Source organism: Periophthalmus magnuspinnatus, chromosome 16, assembly GCF_009829125.3.
Source record: "Periophthalmus magnuspinnatus isolate fPerMag1 chromosome 16, fPerMag1.2.pri, whole genome shotgun sequence".
In the NCBI taxonomy this organism is placed as follows: domain Eukaryota; kingdom Metazoa; phylum Chordata; class Actinopteri; order Gobiiformes; family Gobiidae; genus Periophthalmus; species Periophthalmus magnuspinnatus.
Window position 1 is genome coordinate 16,345,095 of NC_047141.1, and position 23,296 is coordinate 16,368,390.

The window sequence follows — 23,296 nt, forward strand, 5'->3', positions numbered from 1 at the left end:
AAAAATCTCAAAACGTCACTCATTCACAGACACACTCATTTACAATATTATTGTATACATTGAACATACTGACTCACTGGTAGTGGGTAATATAACAATGGCAAACAAAATGATATGATGTCATTACCTTTTAGTGCAATTTCAATTGTCATTACCATGTATGTAAGCTACTATGAGAATAAAAGGATAGGTAGAAATATTCAATTGTATTTTTTAGCTTGAAAAACTTCACATGTTGAAAGATGAAATAAAACAATGTACAAGCACCGAGTACAAGCACCTCTGATATTTACAGTACAGCCCATGTAAGTATAAAGTATAAAAATAGTTATCAGGTATTCTTTCTATATCCATTTTTTATGTACAAAGCCTTTTTGGAGCAACAATGTATTCATTTATGTGCAGATAGAGGCTCAAATGTTGTTATTTAGAAAACTTAACAAAGATATAACAAAATGAGTGCAATGATCATGATCATAAACAAATTATGGACAGTACTATGTAAAGTGGGTGATGCTGTAGTTTAGTGGTCTTTAAAGTTGTATCCAAGAAAAACACGTCACAATTCAAGTTCCCAGTTGGGCAAACGCAAAGTCAGTGTGTTGGAGATGAAACCACCTCTTTAGTACCACATAAATCCACCACGGTAAAGACAAAAGACATGACTGGTCTAGATCTCACTCTCATATGTGTGCATGTAAGTCTTGAGGGACAGAATTTCAGTGTATGGTCGGTTAGTTCGTCGGTACAAGTCCAGACCAGTGAGGAGCTCCACGTCTCTAACCCGAGCTGTGTGCATCTTCATCAGCTCCTCTACCCACCGGGACTCCTCCTCTGAGCTCTGCAGGGGGGTGGGAAGAGTTTGTTTAAATGTAATTAAGATTAAGGCATAAGGTGTACTTTATTGTCCCTGTAAAATACACCTTATATTTATAAATTGTCCTCTGCATTTGACCCATCCTTGCTTTCATCCTTGTTTTAGCAAGTGAAAGTGCCCAAGAAGATTTATTAGAAATTATGATTCTCAAAAAGATGTAAAAGAAACATTAAATAAATGTTTATAGTTGAAAGTAGACCTGAGTCTATTCAGAACATTTGAATCTTTATAGCAGTGATAGTTAATGATCTGTAAAAATCTGATTTAGGTCACAACAGCGATTGTTTATTTAGGAAGTGTTTTGTCAGTGTCAGATTTACATGGGGAAAATATGTTTATGACTTTGTTACTCACATTGCAGGCCTCATCGTTGTTAGGCCTGTGTGGCAGGATGAATGCAGCACTGCTCAGTGGACCAGTGCAGGAGTCTGCAGGCTGAGTGAAGTCCAGACAGCTGGTCAGAACGATGAAGTAATGTGTGGGCACTGGGATTGTTCCAGTCATAAACCTGAATCAGAAAACAAGCAATCACACTGTCATTATTATCATTCAAACTGTAAAGCAACATATGTAAAAACAATGTAGCTTAAACTGTAACCATGTACAGTTAGGATTAGCTGCATAGGTTTGCATTTCTAGTTATTTCTCAAAAACAATTCTTACTCTTTAATTCTTTCGGTTGAGTCCCTGACCCCATCAAAGTCATAGTCAAATATTGGGCCAATGAGAACATTGACACCATTTTTCTCATTGGCAAACTTCTTCACTAGTGCTCTCTGGAAGTAACTCCATATTCCTGGAAAAAGAATCAACAACACATAATGTACCCAAGAATACAATGCATTCATTTTGAACATTACAACAGTTAAGAGAGGCTTACTTTTAAAGGCAGGATACATTGGTACAGTATTAGTGATGAGGACCGCATCATATTTTTTCTCCATGTGCAAAGATAATTCTGAGGAAAAACATTACAGATTCAAGAATGATGCAATTTTTTGGGTGGAATTTAAATGGATTTACGTGGTGGGTAGACAAAGGCATATGTGATCTGCTTGTCTGCTCTGTAGTTAGTGCAGGACTGGCTGTAGGCCGGAGGGACCCTTGTATCAGGCCGCACACAGTTGGATAAGGCATCAGGGAGTGGATATAGCTCTACCTGGAGGTTCATGAAAAATGCACAATGAAGTGAACATTCAGTTTTTGTATATTCAGGTTCCATTAACAATCTTTTTTAAATACTATTGTCAACAGTCCAAAAAAAGCAATTATGATAGTTAACATTTTTTGCCAGAAGAGGGCATTACACATCACCAAAGTGTAAGGATCATGATTAACAAATTCGTTATCCTATAGCACTGTGTGGGTTGTATTCTGGTTTTAAAGGTATCTTGGTTATTTGTTTGAAAAACACTAACCTGTTTGCTAACAGTGTATGAAGTCCACAGAGGCATAGACAAGAACTCGTTGTATCCGCTGATGTAGTCACTGTGATGAAGGATGGAGTACTTGGTTCGATACAGAACTGCAGGGCGTCCAAAGGGAAGGTTTCTGCTGTCTGACAATCAAATACAAAAAGTAGAGTTATAGTAATATGTCCCATTGGCCCAGTATTAGTTAGTACAGCCCAAGGTTGGACAGAGTAAAACAGGAAGGTTGGGAGAATGTTATACTGATTCAGAATATAGTTTATATATTTGTATCTACAGCAGACAGGAGACTGACCATCCATAGCTTGCCGCAGGCGTTGGTTTAGCTCCTCCACTTTGTTCTGTAAGAGACAGAGCCAGAGTGACTCCAGGTTATAGCCTCGTACAAGGGTCACTTTCAAACCTCTCTGGCCTCTACTTTTTACACGCAACTGCAAAGAGATTGGAGATTGAAACAATCTCTTGCCAGAGATCCACACGGGAATCACAAATACATTCAAGATGTATAAGCAAAACATGGCACAGCAAAGCTGAGGTCTATTCACTTTTGTACACTTCAAAGTACACATTAAACTGCATGAAACTGACAGTTGACAAAAATTACAATTTGACAATAGGTAGTAGACACTGGTTTATAGAATTATTTAAAAAGGTGAATAGGCTCCAGTAGAAAGCAAAGAAATGGCAAAGCTTTTGTGTGCATAGAAAGCTGAATGAAACAAGCCAATGATCTCCTAGCCCCATTCACTTTATGAAGTGAAGTTCTGACTAGGGCACAAAATAGAGGCTGTTCATTACAAGGGTGTTCTGTTTTCCTTTGTAATGAAACAGGGATCACACCAAACCTTATGTGATAACATATAATTATAAAACATTTTAATGTGGGAGTGCCAGTCATTCTTTTCTAAGTGAATGTAAGGAATACATGCTTTCACCCACACCTCAAGCCAAACAGGTCTGTTCTGACTATAGTCTGAGTGTATTGTCTGCACTAAAGTAAATTCTGTGAAAAGCCAAACTAAACCTGATGCTTAATACCCTGCTACCCCCTCATGAGTTCTTAAAGGGTGAAAGCAGAACCACATGTTAGAGCCCTGTACAGAGGAGCAGTGTGCAGGACTGGCTCACATCCAGAACTAGCACTGCTCTGTTATACTGCTGTGTCTTTGTTCCTAAGGGGCTCTGACAGGTGTCAAATAAATCCCATTCAACTGTAATTACTATAGAGGGCGCTGTACTGAGACCAGGACCAATTGGAGTTATACAGGAAGCTGTTTGAGAATATGCTGACTAGACATTTCAACAACATTTGTAGCAGAATTGAAGCAGCCAGGCAGAGTACAAAATCAAAAAGCATTATTTAGACAGACTAGATGACAGCTAACTTTCACCACCATCATACTATACTACCACTACCACCAGTAAACCATTAAACTTTACCACAGAGCTGTTGTCAACTATGGCTAACAATAAACTGCACATACAAAGTAACAATGTCTATAGCTGGAATAAACCTGGAATAAACCAATGACACTAACTGAAATTGTAAACCAACAAAAAAAATATCTTTGAACACAATACTTCATCAGAATCAATTTCTTGTTAAACTTTCCACACTTATTTACAGTTTGTACTAAAATCTTTCAGGGGAATGAATTAAATTGCATATTGCTCTTCATTAAAGTTGAGTGCAGATAAACCAGGGACACACAGATACCTTTAGTTTCTCTATAATGTCCTCATGAGCATTAGCAGAAACTAGTGTATGTGTATGGGACAGGTGCTCCCCGGGCGGCAGGTCTTCAGGGCTGACCTTTTCATCGCAGTTGCAGCCCAAGTCATCTGTCCCACCCAGAACCAGACCAGAGGCAGTGGGCCGGGACACCTCCTCCGGGACCAGGGGCCTAAATGAGGGGCTACGCAGCAGGTGGTTCAGGCTCCCGTGGGTGCCATTGTTTGGGGCAGGCTTTAGTCCCAGTAGATCTGAATGAACAAATTAAATATAAAAAGATACATTGGGATTATTATTACAGAAAGACATTATTTATTTTGTTTTAATCCGGTGCAGTGGATCGCTGTCTGTGAAAGTTATATCTGAACTAAACAGAGACCACAGTGACACTGGCTACTTTACTGTATGCTTATAAATAAATGAAAGGAATTTATTTATTATTGACAGTATGACATGGGTAAGCATTTTCACAATTATCCATCAAATTGGATATATATTTAAATTATCTTATAGAGCTTGGAACTGTGCTATCATTTCTCGTATAATATTAAGTTAGCCTTACATTAAACCAGTTGAGATTTTAAGATGCTAAATATTAAACATAGCTTTCATTCAAAAGTATTCTGACACTGTGATAAATGTATTGACCAGAAGAAACCCAGCAGTTTAACAAGTTGTTTCATGCCTCTTTTGTTTACTTCTTTGCTAATCACAAGTATCAGTAGAACTAGCTTGGCACATCTGATCACAAGTAAAGTTTTGATGTTTGATCCTGAGCTCCATATCAACAAAACAATAACAAAGCACGCACTTACCACACATGACGTTGTAAAGTTCAATATTTTCAAAAACTGGGACTTTAGTTCTGAATTTAAATGTGGGTCCATATCCCAAGAAAATGGTCTGAAGATAAAAATAAATGTACAATTACTTACAATAATTAACATGTGACTTAAATGTTGATAAACTGAAGACTTAAGAACACTCTGTACCTGCATACTATTAATCTTGTTGTCATATCCATGATCACCGTAGAAACCACAGTGCCGCTTCACTTCAGGGGCCCTCCTGTAAAGACACGGTGGGAAGGAGTAACAACAAAGAAACCAGTAATATTCGATATGATGGCTGGTGGAAGATCTGGGCAAATTTGCGCCTAAATATTTGTGTAATTTTATTAACACTTGCATTTAGTTCAATCCACTACAGATATTTGTTGTCTAATATTTTAATGATTCTGATTGCATCACTCCACCTCGCCCTGAGTGGACAGTTGGCCGTCTAAACTCCAGATAAAGTGAAGTGCAGGATTCTGTCTGTGTTTACTCTGCAGTCAGTGGACAACCCAGTCCTTCACTCTCCTCCAGCCACTGAAACTAATTGAAAAACAGCCATTTCTTATTAAGTGTCCATTCAAACACTAGTTCTACTGATACTTGTGGATGTGTGCCCCTCTGTCTGCACTGTGTGAGCGTACGCACGTGCAGGGGGCCAACCCGCAAGCATGTTAAAAATGTAAATTAGCTGCTCCAACTAAAGTGTTTTATTTCACTGTCCACTAGCCTAATGTAAAAGCAAGATACGGTGCAAACTCTGACACCGCTCACAGCTCCGGTGCCAACAATTTTCCCGTCTGTCCGTCAGAAAAGCGCACTCAAAGATGGCTTTCATTTTGAGGCCTACGTGTTTGTGAACTTGGGAGACTGGCGATTGTAGCTCTCCCACGGCTAGAGGAGCTAAAGCCATGTGCAGCTACGGCGCGGTTAGCAGAGTAAGTTTGTTTTGACTGTGGGTCCAGGTGACTTCATGGTTTACTTTGTCACTGAATCACCGCTGAGGACCTCTGACTGCTCTACATCAAACAGCTGTCAGCACTAACATTAGCATCTCATTTACGCTTCAGCACGAGCGTTGTGAAAGATTTAGGGCAAAGATTTCACAACATCACGTGTGGAAGCCAGCAGCATATTTTGGTCAAATCCTATATTTAGCAGAATTGATAGCATTTTTAGATTGCTTTAGGTCAAATATTATTGTAGCTTTTCTCAGAATCTCTCTAAAGCAGCAGAATCAACTGCTTCTGTGGGAAATATGTGCATGTTTATGTCTGTTGTCCTGGGTATTAATTATAATGAAGTATGCTTAGTCCTCTAGCCTAAAGCACACTAACTAACAGTAACTAATTGCTCTTAATTAAAAAAATGCTTTCACAGGTTGTTTTGACCACATTTACCCCAAAATAATATTATATAAGAGATGTTAGTGGCATGTTGGAATGAAAATGTGCCCATTAACCTGAGGGTAGGTGGTTCAAATCCTCACTGTGATCATATTAGTGTTGTCCCTGTGCACATTTATAGCTGTTAAGGCGTACAGCACAAAAACACCTCTAGTATAAAAACTGATCGCTAACATTATATTAAAATGCACTACTGCGAACAAAGCCAGAATCCCATATGGGCACATTCTTTGAGCCGAGCAAATAGTGGGCCTTCCATAACATTCCTCCTTAATGCCTTACCCTGGGGTCCACAATACCGCATATACATACACACATACACTATACATGCATAGTTCTGGCTTGGTACCTGGCCACATGCCACTTCCTGTCCACCAGCAGATGAATGTCTTCTATGCGCCGGTTGTTGGCGTAGTGCAGTCTCTTAGGCAGGTGCTGCTTTAAGTAAGGTTTAAAGTGCTGCTCTGCCTTCTTACACTGCAAAAAAATTACACTTATTAGGATTCATTTGGGAAAGAGCAAGATAGATTAGGACATGAACTAGATTAGATTAACTCACGGTCAGATTAGCAACAATTGCCTTGGGGTCATCTGTAGAAAAATAATACAGGATTAGCAATAATGTCTTGAATATTGCTAATAAAATAGAAAATAGTGTACAGTTTTTCTTCCTCCACATTTGACCCAGTGACCCTTCTCCAGATCTTGAGCTAGATATAAGATAAGCATTTTTAATGTACATTGTAATGTAATGTATATTGCAACAACTCATAGCCACAAGCTCAATACACAAAAAAAAATATAAAAAATACAAATCTTTGCAATGTCTAAGAAAGATGATTCGCATGAGAAAGCCTAAAGTTTACAAAAATAAAGGGGGAGCAGAGATAAAAATGAAATACAAATATTCACATGATATTGATAAAAGAGGATTCTTACACTTGATGTTGTTGGGATGTCGGGAGCGTATCCGGCCCAAAGACCCCGGGATGAGGATAATGTCATCCACGTGACTCATGTAGTTACTGAGGAACTCTGTACGCTCACAGTGGGCTTCCTCCATACCTGAATTCACACAATGGGAGAAAGAACTTATGTAGAGATAGATTATAAAAGAATCAGGAAAAATCAGTGGAACTTCAACATAATTGTGTTATTTTTCTAAATTAATAAGTAGCAATGAGCAAAGAGTCACAAAATGATTTACAGTTTAACAAAACCCCAAGCCACAATCAAAGCAATGTGGTCTACTCCATTCAATGTAGTGACGACTACAATGAGCATTATATTGGAGAAACAAAACAGCCACTACATAAGAGAATGTACCAACACCATTGCAAGAGCAACTCAGGACCCCAATCAGCCGTCCATCTCCATCTCAAACCCATTACCCACTCCTTTGAAGATAGTGAGGTACAGATCATAGACAAAGAAATGGGTAGAGAGGGGAATTAAAGAAGCTATTTTTGTTAGTCTTTGAACAGCTTTGAACAGGAATGAGGGGGTGCTTAGGAATCATTTATCTCCTAATTATGACTCCATCCTCAGACCTCAATCAAAGCAAGGAAAACAATAGTGATAACTGTATACAAATAGGTGTGTTAGTTTCAATGTAGTTAGCTCTTCCCTTCAGATAGATATAAGGCCATCTCCACCAGCAATCTGAGCAGAACTTAAGTAGCCGCTAGGATGAGCTGCAAAACGTCTTCACTCTAAAACATTTGTCCAGTTGACAGAATTAAATTTTTCTTTTGCTACAGTTTAAGATTTAGTCAGGGGAAATGTCACCATCTAGTCATATTTTGCCAACTCAGCAGAGCAAGAGACTAGACAGACAAAAGTCGTTTACTTTCTCAACACAATCCCTGCAGATAAGATACGGTTAGTAACTCTGTACCATGGTCTCCCACCAGGATGATGTTTACACAACGATGCAGTTTCATCTGTTTCAGTCCATTCATGAGCTGACCCACGATTCGGTCAATCATTCTCAGTGGGTTACTCAACTGAAATAAAGCACAGAACACAATGCCATAGTAGTTTTTACAAATTATAATAACAGTATAATCACCATTTTTAAAAGTAAAATGTGATACCCACATCAGCACTCAATGGTCCCATTTTGTGTCCATATGTGTCAGGTTGCTCCGAGTGCATAGCATAAACATACGGCCTAAAACATATATGAAAATTGAAGAAAACAAGGTAATTGTTTCTTTTCTACAAACCATCTCACTTAATCATATGGTAATGGTAATGGTAGCTTTAAAAGGGATTTAGTCCAGGAAGGAATATTAAAAGGTCTACACTAAAGTATACAGTTACATAAGGACAAGGCAAGGCACATTTAAAACACAATGTATCTCTGTCCCAATTGCAGAGTATTGTTAAAATATCTTAAGTCCTTTTTTGGAATCATTTAAAACAATCTAATACACAGTGCTAACTTATAATATTATTGCAACACTTTTTTTTTTAACTGAACATGCTAACCATCTTCTAGTGTGGCAAATAAATCATTCAGCAGTTATATATTTTTGCAGTGAGTCACTCAGTGTATACCAAAAGTAAACAGAAAGTGAGAGAAGTGAGTTTACCTTTCCCCATCAGAGAGGTGGAGCCACTGCAGCATGGTCAGAATCCTCCTCTCCAGTGGGATGCCCCTGAAAACACAGAATTATCAAATGAGCCAACCAACTTCACATAACTGTTTAACTGTCTAACCCAGAAAAATCTTTAGCTTTCCAAGTAGCAGTAGGACTAAACCAGTTCTATAACACGTTTAAACCAGTGTTACATCCAAACAAAGTAGACTAGAACTAAAGATGATCCGATATGGATTTTTTTTTTAGCGGATATCTGATATTTCTCTTGCTGGTTGACAGATAATATTTGTCAATACTGATTATGATTTTCAGAAAGCAAGGCTTACAAAATAATGTTAAATGTAGTAAATTTAACAAATTAACTTTTCATTAATCACTAAATTAAACCATTTGTTGCATGCTAGTGTACACAGCCCTTTTTTTTTTTTTTTTTTTTTTAACCTAATAGCCCTTTTCATTTCAGTCGTGAATCTGTTGAAAAAGACAAATCTGTTGGACACACAAAGAGTGGGACAAATTAGAAAAATATGCCAAATATCGGCTACATTTGCACTATGGGACTGATATCTGGGGACCCAATTTGAACAATATACTGCATCGCCCATCCCTAACTAAACCGCAGAATCGCCTTAAAGAATCTCATGTGCAACACTTTGAGAACCAGCCTCACCTATTCCTGAATTAAGGGGTCATTACCCAAATTGATTTTTATGAGGCTTGTAAAGTGGAGTTGTGTGTATAGTAGTAACAGGTTTAAAGACCTCTCATGGTTTTTAAGTTCTTTGGCATCAAAAGGTTGCTTGTGTACTGGCTGTTATGATCAGGCCACCAACCACGCTGCTGGCTGTCACCAGGCCCACAGCTGTCAACCATCAGACCCAGCAGTGAGGCCTCAAGGGAGGGCACAGGGAGCGGTGGAGGTGGGATATGGGTGTAGTTCCACATCAGCACATTGCTTATGTCCATGTTCACACTGTCTGCATCACACCTACCTCATTCAGTCCAAATAATAAGAAACATTTTTCCAATTAGTGGGCTGTTCAGTTTTGGGTGTTCAATGAGTTTACACAATATTAACAAACCGGGCAGTCTGTTATGGATGACCAAAATAAATAAATAAATAAATAATGGTCACATTTTTATATAACGCTTTTCCACGTTCAAGGCACTCAAAGCGCTTTATATCAAGGAAACCACTCGCCCATTCACACACACATTCAGACACCAATGTACACAGACACTAGGGGCAAAATGGGCTAAGTGTCTTGCCCAAGGACACAACAACAGCATTCATCTGGAATCGCTGGAACTGGAATCACACTGCCAACCTGTGAGTCAGCGTATCAGACCACTCAACCAATGATGTTTACCAATCTACCAACCAAGCCACTGTCGCAATTTGAACTAGATTACTGGTCTAAAAGATCAGGCTGTTTAATGTTACTTTAATGAATAGATTGCATCACAAACAGCTGAGGATTTGATGTGATAATTTTAGAGCAGGAGCCTATAACTCTACATGGAATTTGCCGTTTGAAAGAACAAACAGAAAATCCACAAAGCTGACCCGTTTTTATTCATAAAATAATCTTGAGACTTTCAACTCCGTACGTGCCTGCGTGCTGAATAATAGTGTGCCTTTTTATTATTAAAGTTAAAAAGTCACCTCTGTTCACTTTGGTGGCTGAGAAGAACGACATGCAAAAGATCTACAGTTTGACTTGGAGTGAAGGGGAAAATACTAAGAGATGAAAGAATGCTGGGTGCGCTCTCTGAATCTCAAAGGTTTAGCATGCAGGTACCAGGTGCTCTTTAAGAACAAAAGTGCGCATCAAAAAATCTTGCAGTAAAGAAGTAATCTCTGAGGTATGTCCGGTAGATGAATGATTATGAGTCAATTTGATTGCATTTCAAATAGAAAACACTCTTCATCAGGTGTGAAAATATGTGAAGTTAGGTCATACAATTGATCACATGGTTAAATAAAGCAACAAATCGGTTAGTACGGCACTGGGTGGAAAGTGACATACTATAATAAAATTTGAAACTATGGGGGCTTTATAATGTCATGGACCCAATTTATTCAAACGGAGCATAAAAAGTACCTTCAGAAATCTTTTTGAAGTAGCCGTATTTGACCTTAAGGCCCCTTTACATGTTATCTTATGGTGCCAAGTGCATGGTAAGCAGAGCAAACCACAGTTAAGTTGAATGCAGTGGCACGTCTGCGACCCCAGCTCACAGAGGAGTCCAGGGGAAAGTAAACAGGCCAAACTGCAGAGAAAACACTACGCCACACGCTGCCGCACAGCACACAACTGAAGCAGGCTGCCTCAAAAGCCCTCTGTGCTCGGACTACTCCTACTGCCGCTGATAAATGTGGGTGCTCTGTGTCAGATGATGTTTTAGTGGGAACATGATCGGACATGTTCTACTGTAAACCTTCCACACCAAATGATTTAGAGCTAGGGAAAGGGCTTTGTTTATGCTCTCATGTGGTGAACAAGTTGTAGAATTTACACGTTATTTTATATCAGATCACGTATTTATGGTGCCATTTGATTGTTTTTTTCCAATCTCACATTTACATCCTTTTAAAAAATCTGTTTCGCATTGGAGTACTTGCAGTTGCGATTGTTTTTATAAAGGCTATTGTTGTTTTGGCTGTGTTTTGGCTGTTTTTTAGAGAGCAAAGGAAGCAAAGAGTGCGGGATTGAGATACTCAGTTAAGTTGATCTCATTTGTCTCATCATGTGATTGGACAACACATATAAGTTAGCTATTTCAACTTTTAAATACAACCAAACGTTAATGATTCAATTAGTTACACTTCAATTAGTTACAGTTTCAGTTGTGACTTCCTGAATTATATCAAGACTCTAACCTGTGTTCCATATGATTTAACACAACAGCAACACTCTCTAAGTCCAATCAAGATGTCTTACCTATGCTTTTATTCAATTTTTGCATATGCTTAATGTTTTTTGTTCTAACCATGAACTCAAAATGCAAACGTTCACAAGGATCATCGGGACATCTGCAGGTGCCTGGATTAGCTATAACAGTGAGAGTACTAACAAGCGTAAGCCATTTGAAGGATAAAGCGTGTTTATATATTCTGTTCATGTACGTTTACCATCAAGCAATTGTTCTATATGACTGCAGACGCTTTCTAAATGACCTAATCTTATTCCCACTATTGAAGCATATGCCAGTAAACTACCGCTCCCGTGGGTTTTGTTGATAAACTGAGAGCTTTTTGTTTCTTTGCCGGTAACTCCTCCAAATTCGAAAGAGAGATGCCAAAGTCAGCCATTTCACACCAACCAAAACAAAGAATGTAAGTGCAGCACTGTGAGCCTATGATTACCTATGATTGGATTAATAATAATTTAAACTAGGTACAAGGTTTGTGCATTTTGTGCAACAGGGTGGTCCAGTCACACTGCTCCAGCACAAAATATTATTACTGTTGTCACTTCACTGCATTTTGGTCATTTTTCAAGTCCGAAAATTGTGCCTTTTGATTTTGTAGATATTCACTGGAGCAGAGAGCAATTATTTCAGCTCAATGTAAGAACTGTAACCATAAAAATATAGATTTGCAGCAGGTGTTTTCTCTTAAGCTTGTTGATCAGCCAAACTTACGTTCAAATTCTAAGAGCGCACTGTCCGATATTAAGCGATCCAGTAAAGCAAGTCCATCAATCCAACCCTGGCCACACACAGACTCTGGCCAAAGGAAAAGTAAGTGAAAACACCTGCCTAGGTACAACAGCACTGTGTATGGCCTTATGGGACAATGCGCAGGATAGAACGAGAACTGTAGATTGAATAATATATACTGATACATTCTAACAGTACTGTGCAGGTGATGTGAACAGTCTGTGGGTAAATATGTACAGATGGACTGGCTACATCCGGTTCTCTCAAAAAGCGCAGAGCCACACTTCCTGCCTGGCAACCTCACTGTTAGCGTTACTACTTCCTGTCCATTTTTATCTTTATGTTTTTGTATGTATATGAGTCTCGCTAAAATGAATAAATACTTAAAGATAAGGCAGTGGACAATGAGCTGCATGTTAAAAACTACACAAATAAAGTTAGTACTTCACCGGAGGAGAAAGAGAAATGTTTGTGCCTCAATGCTAACAGTACTGCTAATTTTGAGGCATAATAAATACTAAAACATATAAACTTATACATATAAAAATAATTGGGTAGTGTATATTTTAATGTATTTGAATTTTAAAAGGTTATTTATTTTAATAAAAGTGACTATTAGCTGTGTACAGAGCCTATTTTAAAGTCATGTTATGTGCGATGGCTCTAAGGTGGTTTGAGCCTATTGAAGTTGATTTGGAAATGGCATACAAGTAATAAGAATTTAATTGGCAACATGCTCACTAGATTTGTCACATTTATTACTATATCGACTTATCGGTCGATACATGATGGATGGAACAATTATTTTGTTGCATCAATCAGTAATTATTATTTTTATACTCCACTATATTTATCTTGTGCCCTTTTCCTATGTACTAGTTGGGAACTTTTTGATGTCTTTCTTTACTATAATAAGACTGGAGCTGTAGAGGGTTAAATAAATTGTGTTTTGTTCATTTATTGCAGCTCATTTCATTAACAATACTGTATATAAGGAGCACGAAGTGAGCTGGAGAAGGAGGTGCCACGGATTGAGTCAAATGGAGGTAAGTGGTTTTGGTATATTATTACTATTATTTTGGTGAAATTGTAAATGTTGTCAGTAGCAGCTCCTTTCAGCTACTCAAACAAACTTTGACTTACACTGGCCAGAAGAAGCTGGCGGCCTTGACTCCCTGCTTCAGCGCCGTTATCCAGATCTAAAGCAAAACAACATAACTTTATCAAACACAACTTGCACAGATGTATAATTGTAACTTCTCATTCTACAAAATTATTACTGTAAGTGCGGGAACGTCAGAAAGGTTGTGGAAAACAGTAAGCCAGGAGGAGTTCCCGGTTTATGTGGGTGTGTGGAAAAGGACTGGACTGAGTGAAAGACAAGCTAGAAATGAGTCTTTCTTTTTTCTTTTTTACATCAATTGTAAATCAGCAAAAGCTACATTTAAATTCCCACGCTAATGTATTATTAAGCACCAGTAGGACAAGGTGATTAACAGTGAGTATTATGGGATATATTTGCAGAGAATAGATAACCAGCCAGATTTTTCTCATTTAAATATCAATCATGACATTTAAAACATGAGAATTAATAAAAAAGAAAGAAAGAACTGCTTGAGTCTGCTATAAAGTTATAATCTACGACACCCATGGATCATAATGCTATAATTTGGACAAACAACTTAATAAAAGAAACAAGCCAGCTGACTTCTGTGTTAGAAAACTGCGATGCCCATTAGGAGATGACTTTGCTGTAAACGTTGTCAGCACCTACCATGGATTTTTTTTTCATTTGTGCAAAAATGGCAACACAACATTGCCGAAATCCTACACGTATCACAGATTAGGAAAATCAAATAGGAGAATGAAGTAGGTACAGAGCAGTGGGCATGTACAGGTGGCAGTGACAATTGGAGCTATGGCGTAAACAGGAGTATAAAGATTACTCAAACATGCACAAATTCATGCTAAATACAACTGCAAGAGGATAAATGAGAAAAGGAAACAACTATAATTTGGTTAAAAGCTCTAAAAACAAAATTTCGCAAAATAGGTCTGCTTTAAATTACAGCGGGTGCCACACTGCCAAACCATGCTGCCAGGCCCGCCTACAGATAGCTACAATTCGCAGTAGCAAGCAATGGACTTTTTGCTTTATGCTTTATCCCATGTTTTGAAGAAAAAAATCTATCTGAAAATGAAGTTAGTACAGAGCAGGGGGCGTGTGTGGGAGGTAGAGGAAAAACAGTAATTTTTAGAGCAATGGCACCATGAACGAAGGAGAATAATGATTACTCAAATGAACAAGTCTAAATACATCTCGAGAGGGTTGGATAGTATGTCTTCTTTAAATAACAAAGTCAATTATTAATGCTTGGTAGTAGTAGTAGTCTATTAACAAGGCCTATTCCGTATTGTACTCACAGGCTGCCCTCCCCACCAGCGATGATTCAGCTTCTCTCGGCTCCTCAGATTGAAAGTGGCATCAAACACAGGGTCGTACATGGAGTTACCAACTATACCGTGGGACTCTGGATACAGGCCCTAGAGACAAGTGAATATTTGTAATACAATTTATAATCATAGTATTTTTACCTTTTTTAATGAATCCCTTCCAAAATGTGTGTTGTATGAAGTGGATCTTGCAAATGCTTCATACAACACAATATAACACATTTTGAATCTCATAGGTCTTATGTGCATGTATATGAATACTATGTCTTTGTTTAACCCTCTCTAACGGTCAAATGTGCTGTTAAAATGTGCTGTTAAAATACAATGGCTTACAGTGGCTAGGGAGTACAGGTTTGGGAAGGTTTTGGTCGGGTAAACTGGTCTCATGTAAGGGGCATGTGTTCCACAAGTCCCTAGAAAGAAATACAGTATTTAGAATTAATATAAATGTCAAATAAATAATAATGTCAATCTGTAATGTGTTCTTACTCAGTTTCTCAATATTGGGTATGACAGCGCTCCCTCTCTTCATGTATGACGCTCTGAATCCATCCATTGACAGCATAATGAGCGGAGGACGCATAAACCTGCACAAACAAACCATATTACAAATGAATTTAAACATGTATCATTTGCACCTAGTCAAATGTGAACGTACCCAGCTGGACATTCAGGACTTTTAATCTCCTCACAGTCATCTTGCAGCCACAATGTGTCTCCTAAAAAATTTAAAGATTACTAAAACTATGATTGGCCTGTAAAAACAAAAGAGTATGTTTTTGTCTGCATAATTTAAAAATCAAAAAAGGCCCAAGATACTAACTTGACATTAGAAGATGGGACAAAAATGTAAAATAAAATAATGGAATTAATTTGTGTTAAAAATCTATCCTTAGAGTAAAAACACAACCTAGCTTTTGAGAATTGAGAGAAAAAAAATTGTGTGGAAGTTGAACTGTCTTGAGCTTAAGGGTGCAGTGACATTTACACCCACACACACCATATTAAAGTTGGAATTTGAACTAAGTACAAAACCAAACCTGAACTGAACCAGGATTATACCAGGACTAGAACAGGACCAAGCCAAGTCTACATCAGTACTAAACTGTTGTGAACGCACTAAAACCTTGTCCAGATGACTGCCTCCATTATGGGCCACTCCTGGATGAATGAGTTATTGCATCAAAAGTTCACTGATACCAAAATCTGTAATAATTACAAGTGCGATAAGTAAAAAGGCATGTTATTCAGGTTAAAAAGCAATAAAATAGGGATGCAATGATATAGTTTTCTCATGATATTGATCAAAAGAACAAATATAAAAGCTTAATCTGTTATTCTCATCGTAATTATTAATAAACATATCTTTTTATTTAATTTCACTATTTGTTTAGTGCTTAAATTGAGCAGTTAGGCCTTTATGGAGCTGTTTTCTTCATGTATCTGCAAGAGTATGTCAGGATTAACACACTGGATACTACTGTGTATTGTACTGTAATGTGTATTGTGAACGATTAAATATTATATTACATTATTATATATTATTATATTGTTGCATTCCTACAATAAAAACACCTACATTGAATGAATATAAGCTAAATAGATTTAATGCCAGTTCCATGGATGAAAAAAGTCATTTGCACAATTAAAAAATATGACTTATACCCAAACAGTGACTCAGAACATGCAGGTTTCAAATATCAAACATTTAGTGCATTGTTAAAATCAGAAGAGTAGCTGACCTCTGCACAGTGCCTTATAGTTGGTACAGCAGTCTCCTTTGGCTAAGCAGTCATCAGAGCAGTGGCAGGCATGTTGTTCATTCCGCGTCTCTCCACAGCGGTCTTTACTGCACTCATATCCTCCCTCTGCAAAATGTCATCAAGTTCAATAAATAAATATTAACAACCACAAACATCCACAGTCACGATGTATTGTGTTCCCAATTCATGTCAACTGGATCATTTTTCAATAGTTCAACCACACGTACATAAATTAGATTTGATAGTTTAATGCTAGTGGTTTGGCGTCTCCATTGACCACTTGCTATAGGCTTCACTGCGGGAATAAATGATTATATCTGGTATATGGTAAAACATTTATTCAAAAAGGTCATTTGAGATAACTGCACAAGATTCAGTGTCAGGGTAAAACCAAATATGGGTCTAACATGGTTTTGGGGAGAGAAGGGGAGAGAGTGGCAAAGCAGTGGTAAGCCATAGACCACCAGGCTCAGACCACCAACACTGGGAATAGCAGGAGGGAAGTGCTGACAGATCAACACTGAGGGACAAGGACATGCAGCGGTGAAAAATTAGAATAATAAAAAGCTTATGAAAAATGATTTTATACTGTACAAGTAGATTGAGAAGGAAATGGCATACGGTAATATTGTGTGCAGGAGTTCAAAATATATATTAAAGATTCAACAGCTGAAATTGGATAGGAGACCACTGGAAATACCAGGTACAGTAGCGGGGCAGCAGTGGCTTTAGTGCAGTAGCTCTCAAAATTTTCACCCCAGGTACCACAAAAGAAAATATTTGGTTTGCACAAAGTAAAATCAGATGTGCAATAGGACTACTCCAGGTCTAATCTAGGGCTAAACCAGGTCTAAAAGTGGACTACATCATTTCCAAAATTATTATCAACTAAAGGCCCAAAAAGCTGATAAAATTGAATACATTTGCCAAATCCATAAACTGAAGAGCTCTCCAAATACCGAGGTGGCTCGGGCATCTGCTCAGGATGCCTCCTGGACGCTTCCCTAGGGAGGTATTCTGGGCATGTCCCACCGGGAGGAGGCCCCGGGGAAGACCCAGGACACGCTGGAGGGACTATGTCTCTCGGCTGGCCTGGGAACGCCTTGGGGTCCCACCGGAGGAGCTGGAGGACGTGTCCGGGGTGAGGGAAGTCTGGGAGTCCCTGCTTAGACTGCTGCCCCCGCGACCCGGCCCCGGATAAGCGGAAGAAAATGGATGGATGGATGGATGAAGAGCTCTCCAAATACCATCAGTTTGAAAAACACTGCTCTAGTACACATGGTTGTTGTGTCCTTGAGCAAAACTCCTTACCCACCTTCCCTTCATTGTCCATGTACACTGGTGTTTGACAGTCTGTTTGTGCGAGTGAAGGCGGGATAATGGATCAAGATAAGCTCATAGATACATTACATTACTACTACAGAGCTATGTTCATTACAGTAACATAAACTGCCCCAATCAAATAAATAAGACAGACAAATTCTTCACACATTGTACAAATACAAAATGTGGGTACGGAAGAGATTGTGGGCTCACTGATATGAATCACATAACTCTAAACTGCTCAGAGTTTAAAACTGGGGTGGGGTGCTGGTCAGAATTGTACTGTGTTTCTCACCTGTTCTGAGGCAGAGCTGGTCGAAATCAGAGCAGCAGCTGTGGTAGGTCTTACAGAGGTTATCACAGCGACAGTTCGGAGGGTCCAACTCCACCAGCTCAAAACAGCGATTCTTACAGGAGCCAGAGGAGGGGTTGTAGGGAGATGTCCGCGCTGTGGGACAGTTAGAATTAGAGTGAGGAGGGAGCAATACAACAACTGATGAAAGGAAACCATACATTGTCTTGTTTTTTGTTTTTTTTGGGTTGTTTTTTTTTTTGGAGTGCACTTGTGTAAAAACTGAAACTAATTTGAAATGTATGTGTTTACCAATGAATGCTGGTGAGTATTTCTTCAAATGAGGTGAAGTATCGTTCTTAAGGACACAGTAAAGGATTGCAATAACATTTGGGATACAGAAGGAACCCCTCCCCTAAGTAACTACTTCACTTAATTATACATCTGATAAACTGTACCAAAAGGAAAATCTTCTAGACCAGGGGTGTCAAACACATTTTCACCGAGGGCCACATCAGCAAAATGGCTGCTCTCAAAGGGCCAGATGTAAAATAAATCTAACTAATTTTTAACTTGTTAATTAACTGTTTTTGTATTTATGACTTATTCAAGTTATAAATATTACATATGTATTTGCCTAGATGTAAAAATATGTCTGTGTAACTGTGTATCTCCTGATAAAATGAGATTTTAAGATCATCACACCTTTTAATTTATCCTGTCGAGGGCCACATAAAATGATGTGGAGGGCCACATTTGGCCCGCGGGCCTTGAGTTTGGCACGTGTTCTAGACTAAAACACGTAAGCACTATTATTTAAAAAAAAAAAAAAAGATTTTGGAGCAGCAACAAACTCCATCTGGCAATGATTATCAAGACATGAGCAGTACATGTGAGGACACTGTGTCATTTCAACCATTGGCTCAGTAATAATATAAAAAGTAAAGGTAGTGAATGTAACCACTACTCTGAGTTCCACAAAGGAAATGAAAGCATTACACCAACCCAGTGCATAGACTGCCAACAGAGTCTGGCTTTATGGTGGGCAGATTGCACAAAACGAGAGCAATCTGATCTACAGTATGAGCCGGTGAGCTGTTAATAAGCGTAACAAACCCAAACCCAAATCTGCGGGTGGGATCTTCTCATGCTAATGTTCGCTCACTACAGGATGCTCCAGTTACACTAATACACAACTATGCCTCTTTTGTCCCTGCAGAGGAGTCGGGAAACAGACAGACCCATTCTGGCACGGCCCCCCATGTGTGCAAGCACCAGGGCCCAGCTTTAACTGAAGACATCCTGCACATCTGAGCACGAGACGGATTGAACTTTTCACTACAACACGCTCCTTGTCTAACTGGCCGAGTGAAAAAAACAAGCTTGAGAAAACCAGAGGATGCCAGCAGTTCCTGTGCGGACACATATGCTGCTCTATATGAGGGCACTGAGGTGTGGACTCTTTAATATTATTTATGCTGCAAAGCCCACTGGCACAGCGGGTAGAACAGTGTGTGTCAAAACGTCACTTAGCATCAATGGGCTCATTCGAAGTGGGGTTATAGGCTCGCGATGTTAGCCTGGGTGTGGGTTGGGATTTTGGTATGAGTGTCAACACAGGCTAGGCAATGGCTGTGATAATTAAAACATTTATGGTGAAATGAGGTATTAAGAAGGAGTTTACATTGCGGTAAATGAAAAGTGGATAATGTTAACCTTTAAAGACAAACAAATGAACTGAATTATTGTTTGAAAATAATATAAATCTAAGTGTATCCAATCTAAATAGCAATCTAAACCATGCCTATAGTTCTGTAGCTGGATAGTCTATCGTTCTTTCCTTATGAGGACAATATGTTTTCTACTTACTATTTGGAGAGAAGACAATGTGAGTTGTATTTAAGCCTAGACTGGTTCAATCTTAAGTAGAAATCATATTATTTTTTTTTATATCATTGTAAAACATAAACTCAATTTGGTACAATACAGTAGTCATTGCCAGCAAAGTTGTAGTCTTTATTGACTTAAACTGAGTCATAACTTGGCATTACTATAAATGCTAAGACAATTTTTGACATGTTATTCCATTACTTGAATTCTTGATTTCAGACCAAATAAAATCAATAATTTGTTGTTGGCTTTAAAGGTAGTCTGGTAAAAAAGACTAAATATAACCGTAATGTGTGAAAGCTGCTCACATTTACAACATGCATGTTCACTGTGGTACTCCCTCGTCCACTGGCTGGATTGCGGGCTTGCTGAAGTGTATTTTGGACTGGCACGGATGTATCTTGGCCAACTATGTGTAGGACATGCCTTTCGCAGTGCTCCATATCCAACACTCAAGCCAAAAAACAAGTGGCGATTTTTTGGAGCAAAGTTTAACCCCGTGTGAGCTTCAGGTGCAATCAATCACATCAATGTCAACTGAAGCGACACGTCCAAAATCGCTGCAGAAAATTGCTCCTCAAAACACAAGTTACATGTAATTAGATGAGATCGGAGTTTCCACATGGTCGGCTAGTGAATTTGCTAGTTTATTTGCTAGGCTTATTTTCTATGTGAAGAGGCTGCCAGCGCATTTGAAATGAGTTTGAGCCAGAGGAGGAGAGGAGGTGGGGGGGTACAACAAGTCACTGTAGCTGGGTACTTCTGATTGGATGAGGGGCTGTATTTTCGCTGCTGCTCTGCCTTGAGTCAATAATAAGACGCACTAGCACTGTCAACACTAGGGTTAAATGTTTATTTGGTTAATTTAGAGCATTTTTATTTATTTTTTTCATAAAATTTGACTTAAACTTTTGACAAAAAAAATTTAAAATTTTTATGTTACTACTGCCCTTTACTGATGCACAAGAAGCATAATGGGTCTATATTTTTCATTTTCCAAATGTTAGAGCACAGGCCAAGGCATCTACCCAACTTGCAAAGTACAGGTGCCCAAACCTGCTTAAACCTGTAACTTAAAGATCAAGTATAGTCTAGCAGCTCTATAAATTGAGCTTCAAATACTAAATTATATCTTATAATAGTACTTATAATGGTAATGAATGTCTTGCTGTCCCCACATGGCTGCAAATGAGTAAGCAATCCTATCTGGCAGTGGTATGCAAGGTGAGAGTTGCCAGCTTGCTCTTGCAGAGTCATATCTGAGCTTTTCTGATTCTAATAGCTATGAAGACTGTTGTTTTTACACATACAGGTTGCAAAACTAACTCAGAGCATGCTTGAGACGACGGATATGATTGGGTCAAAAATGTTAAATATGTACTTGCTGAAGAATGTGAGTAGTACTGGATTGTTATTGTGGAAAATGGTAAAAACATGCCTTTGTTTCCTCAGTTACATGACTCCAGTGTGGATTACTATGAAGAACTTTGTAACTACCGGTAACTCACAAAAATATGTTTCAAATGTGGGCGGCTCACAAGCCAGAATAATAAATCCAAATGTGACTGTGACTAGAAGAAATGCTGTAAAAACACAGGGCTTTTCTTGCAATATGACATACTAGTAGTAGCCAATAAATAATCCGAAAATCTTTAAATTGAGGAAAGGATCAGAAAATGGCTCTTTATTCTTGTAAATACACCACACTGTTACAAAAATGCCAAGTACAGGAATGCCAAAAACAGCTGGAGACGCAGCTGGTTGCTAAGTGCGTTTCCAAGGACATTTTATGGCACTAAGGTGCTTTGGGGTCAAGTTATTTGAGGACAGTTTTTGTCAGTAGCCAGTTAAGTTCACGTTGTACTCACAGTCAGCCCGAGATGAATCCTCTCCTGAGCGTCTTGGCCGGTCATACACAAATCCCAAAGTAACTTCAGAGCCGCAAACGAAAGAAAGGATCCATAAGAGCTAGAAAATATCCCAAAAAGTGGAAAGATCACGTGATTATTAATAGCATAATATAATGTATCTTACAACTATCACGTCCAAAGACCATAATAGATGTTCTAATTTAAAGAAAGTTTTTGTGTAAGTGAATTGCGTTAGTTTGGGAACATGTGCCGTTCAAAGCGACAAGAGACCACCCGGGAGCGCATAACAATCGTTGACTTTGACGAATCAGTTTGCAGTTTCAAATGAATCCACAATTGTTCTGCAAATGCACAGCAGCAGGGAAAGGAAGGAGGAGGGGATATCCGGAAAAAAGAAAGCTTAATAGTAACATTATAATCACCTAAGAATGAATAATAATGAAATTGGCTGCTTTTACGCACGTTTTACGCACAAAATTTACGCAGTCGTTAACTAATATGGTCAAATAAAATCGTACTGTACCAGTTTTTGTAGCAACATAGTCCCGGGTCGGTTCTGTGCGGATTCCGGTGCTATAGGTCCGAGAGTGAGTGATGCTGACTGGGACAGAGGGGGGACCACCGCTGCGGAGGTACGACAGAGCACAGGGGGAGGCGACTTCGAAAAGCGCACGGCATTCTTATTGGTGTTGGCTCGGAGGAGGGATTTAGTCTTAATTTTCAACACTCACACGCGTTTGAACACGGAGGAATAATAAAAACAAAAGTAATGGAAGTGAAGGCTGGCGTGGTTTGACAGAGCAGTCCAAGGCTGGTTATTGAGCCCATTGGTTAACCACGTCTAAAATATACAGAACTCCTGTATATCACGACACCGCATCATGTAACTTTTATAAAGATTTATGCAAATGTAATGCCTGCAAGGACGAAATGCATTATGTAGCGATCACATTCTGCATTAGTACAAATCATACAAGGAATAATATATATAGGTTTCCATCCTTTCTGATCTTGGAGTGCTGTCAGTATTGCATCTCCACAACATGCAGACTTAAGAGTTTGGTTAGAAATAGGGAAGCCATAACATGCATTCACATTATAATCTATTTAAATTAATAAAAGTATATTGTCGACAGTCATTTGCGTTTTTATT

The 23,296-nt window shown here is 38.7% G+C and overlaps 1 protein-coding gene across 3 annotated transcripts; it reads right to left on the reverse strand.

The window, feature by feature from the left end:
- Positions 1-5: 5 nt before the first annotated feature.
- On the reverse strand, positions 6-22,852 carry enpp2 (ectonucleotide pyrophosphatase/phosphodiesterase 2). 3 transcript variants are annotated; one of them, XM_055227909.1, is made up of 25 exons: positions 22,667-22,852; positions 22,141-22,240; positions 18,386-18,538; positions 16,747-16,872; positions 15,663-15,723; positions 15,494-15,591; positions 15,338-15,417; positions 14,975-15,094; positions 13,694-13,749; positions 8,876-8,941; positions 8,379-8,451; positions 8,176-8,284; positions 7,218-7,343; positions 6,838-6,869; positions 6,628-6,755; positions 5,032-5,107; positions 4,855-4,942; positions 4,025-4,290; positions 2,603-2,738; positions 2,296-2,435; positions 1,901-2,036; positions 1,758-1,835; positions 1,541-1,673; positions 1,232-1,385; positions 6-841 (listed from the first exon to the last, which is right to left on the reverse strand). In XM_055227909.1, the coding sequence occupies exons 1-25, from the start codon at positions 22,682-22,684 to the stop codon at positions 671-673; spliced, it is 2,724 nt and encodes a 907-aa protein (XP_055083884.1). In that variant the 5' UTR covers positions 22,685-22,852; the 3' UTR covers positions 6-670. The 3 variants fall into 3 exon arrangements, with proteins under 3 accessions (XP_055083884.1, XP_055083885.1, XP_055083886.1); XM_055227910.1 differs by having other exon boundaries at positions 4,121-4,290; positions 22,667-22,851; XM_055227911.1 differs by having other exon boundaries at positions 2,603-2,648; positions 4,121-4,290; positions 22,667-22,850.
- Positions 22,853-23,296: the final 444 nt, after the last annotated feature.

What these genes read in the sequence shown, in the direction of transcription:
- enpp2 (XM_055227909.1), bottom strand. An exon ending in ACAAGATTAATAGTATGCAG is followed by an intron (nt 4,943 to 5,031) that starts GTACAGAGTGTT and finishes TTTTATCTTCAG; the next exon opens with ACCATTTTCTTGGGATATGG. An exon ending in ACTTTACAACGTCATGTGTG is followed by an intron (nt 4,291 to 4,854) that starts GTAAGTGCGTGC and finishes TTGTTCATTCAG; the next exon opens with ATCTACTGGGACTAAAGCCT.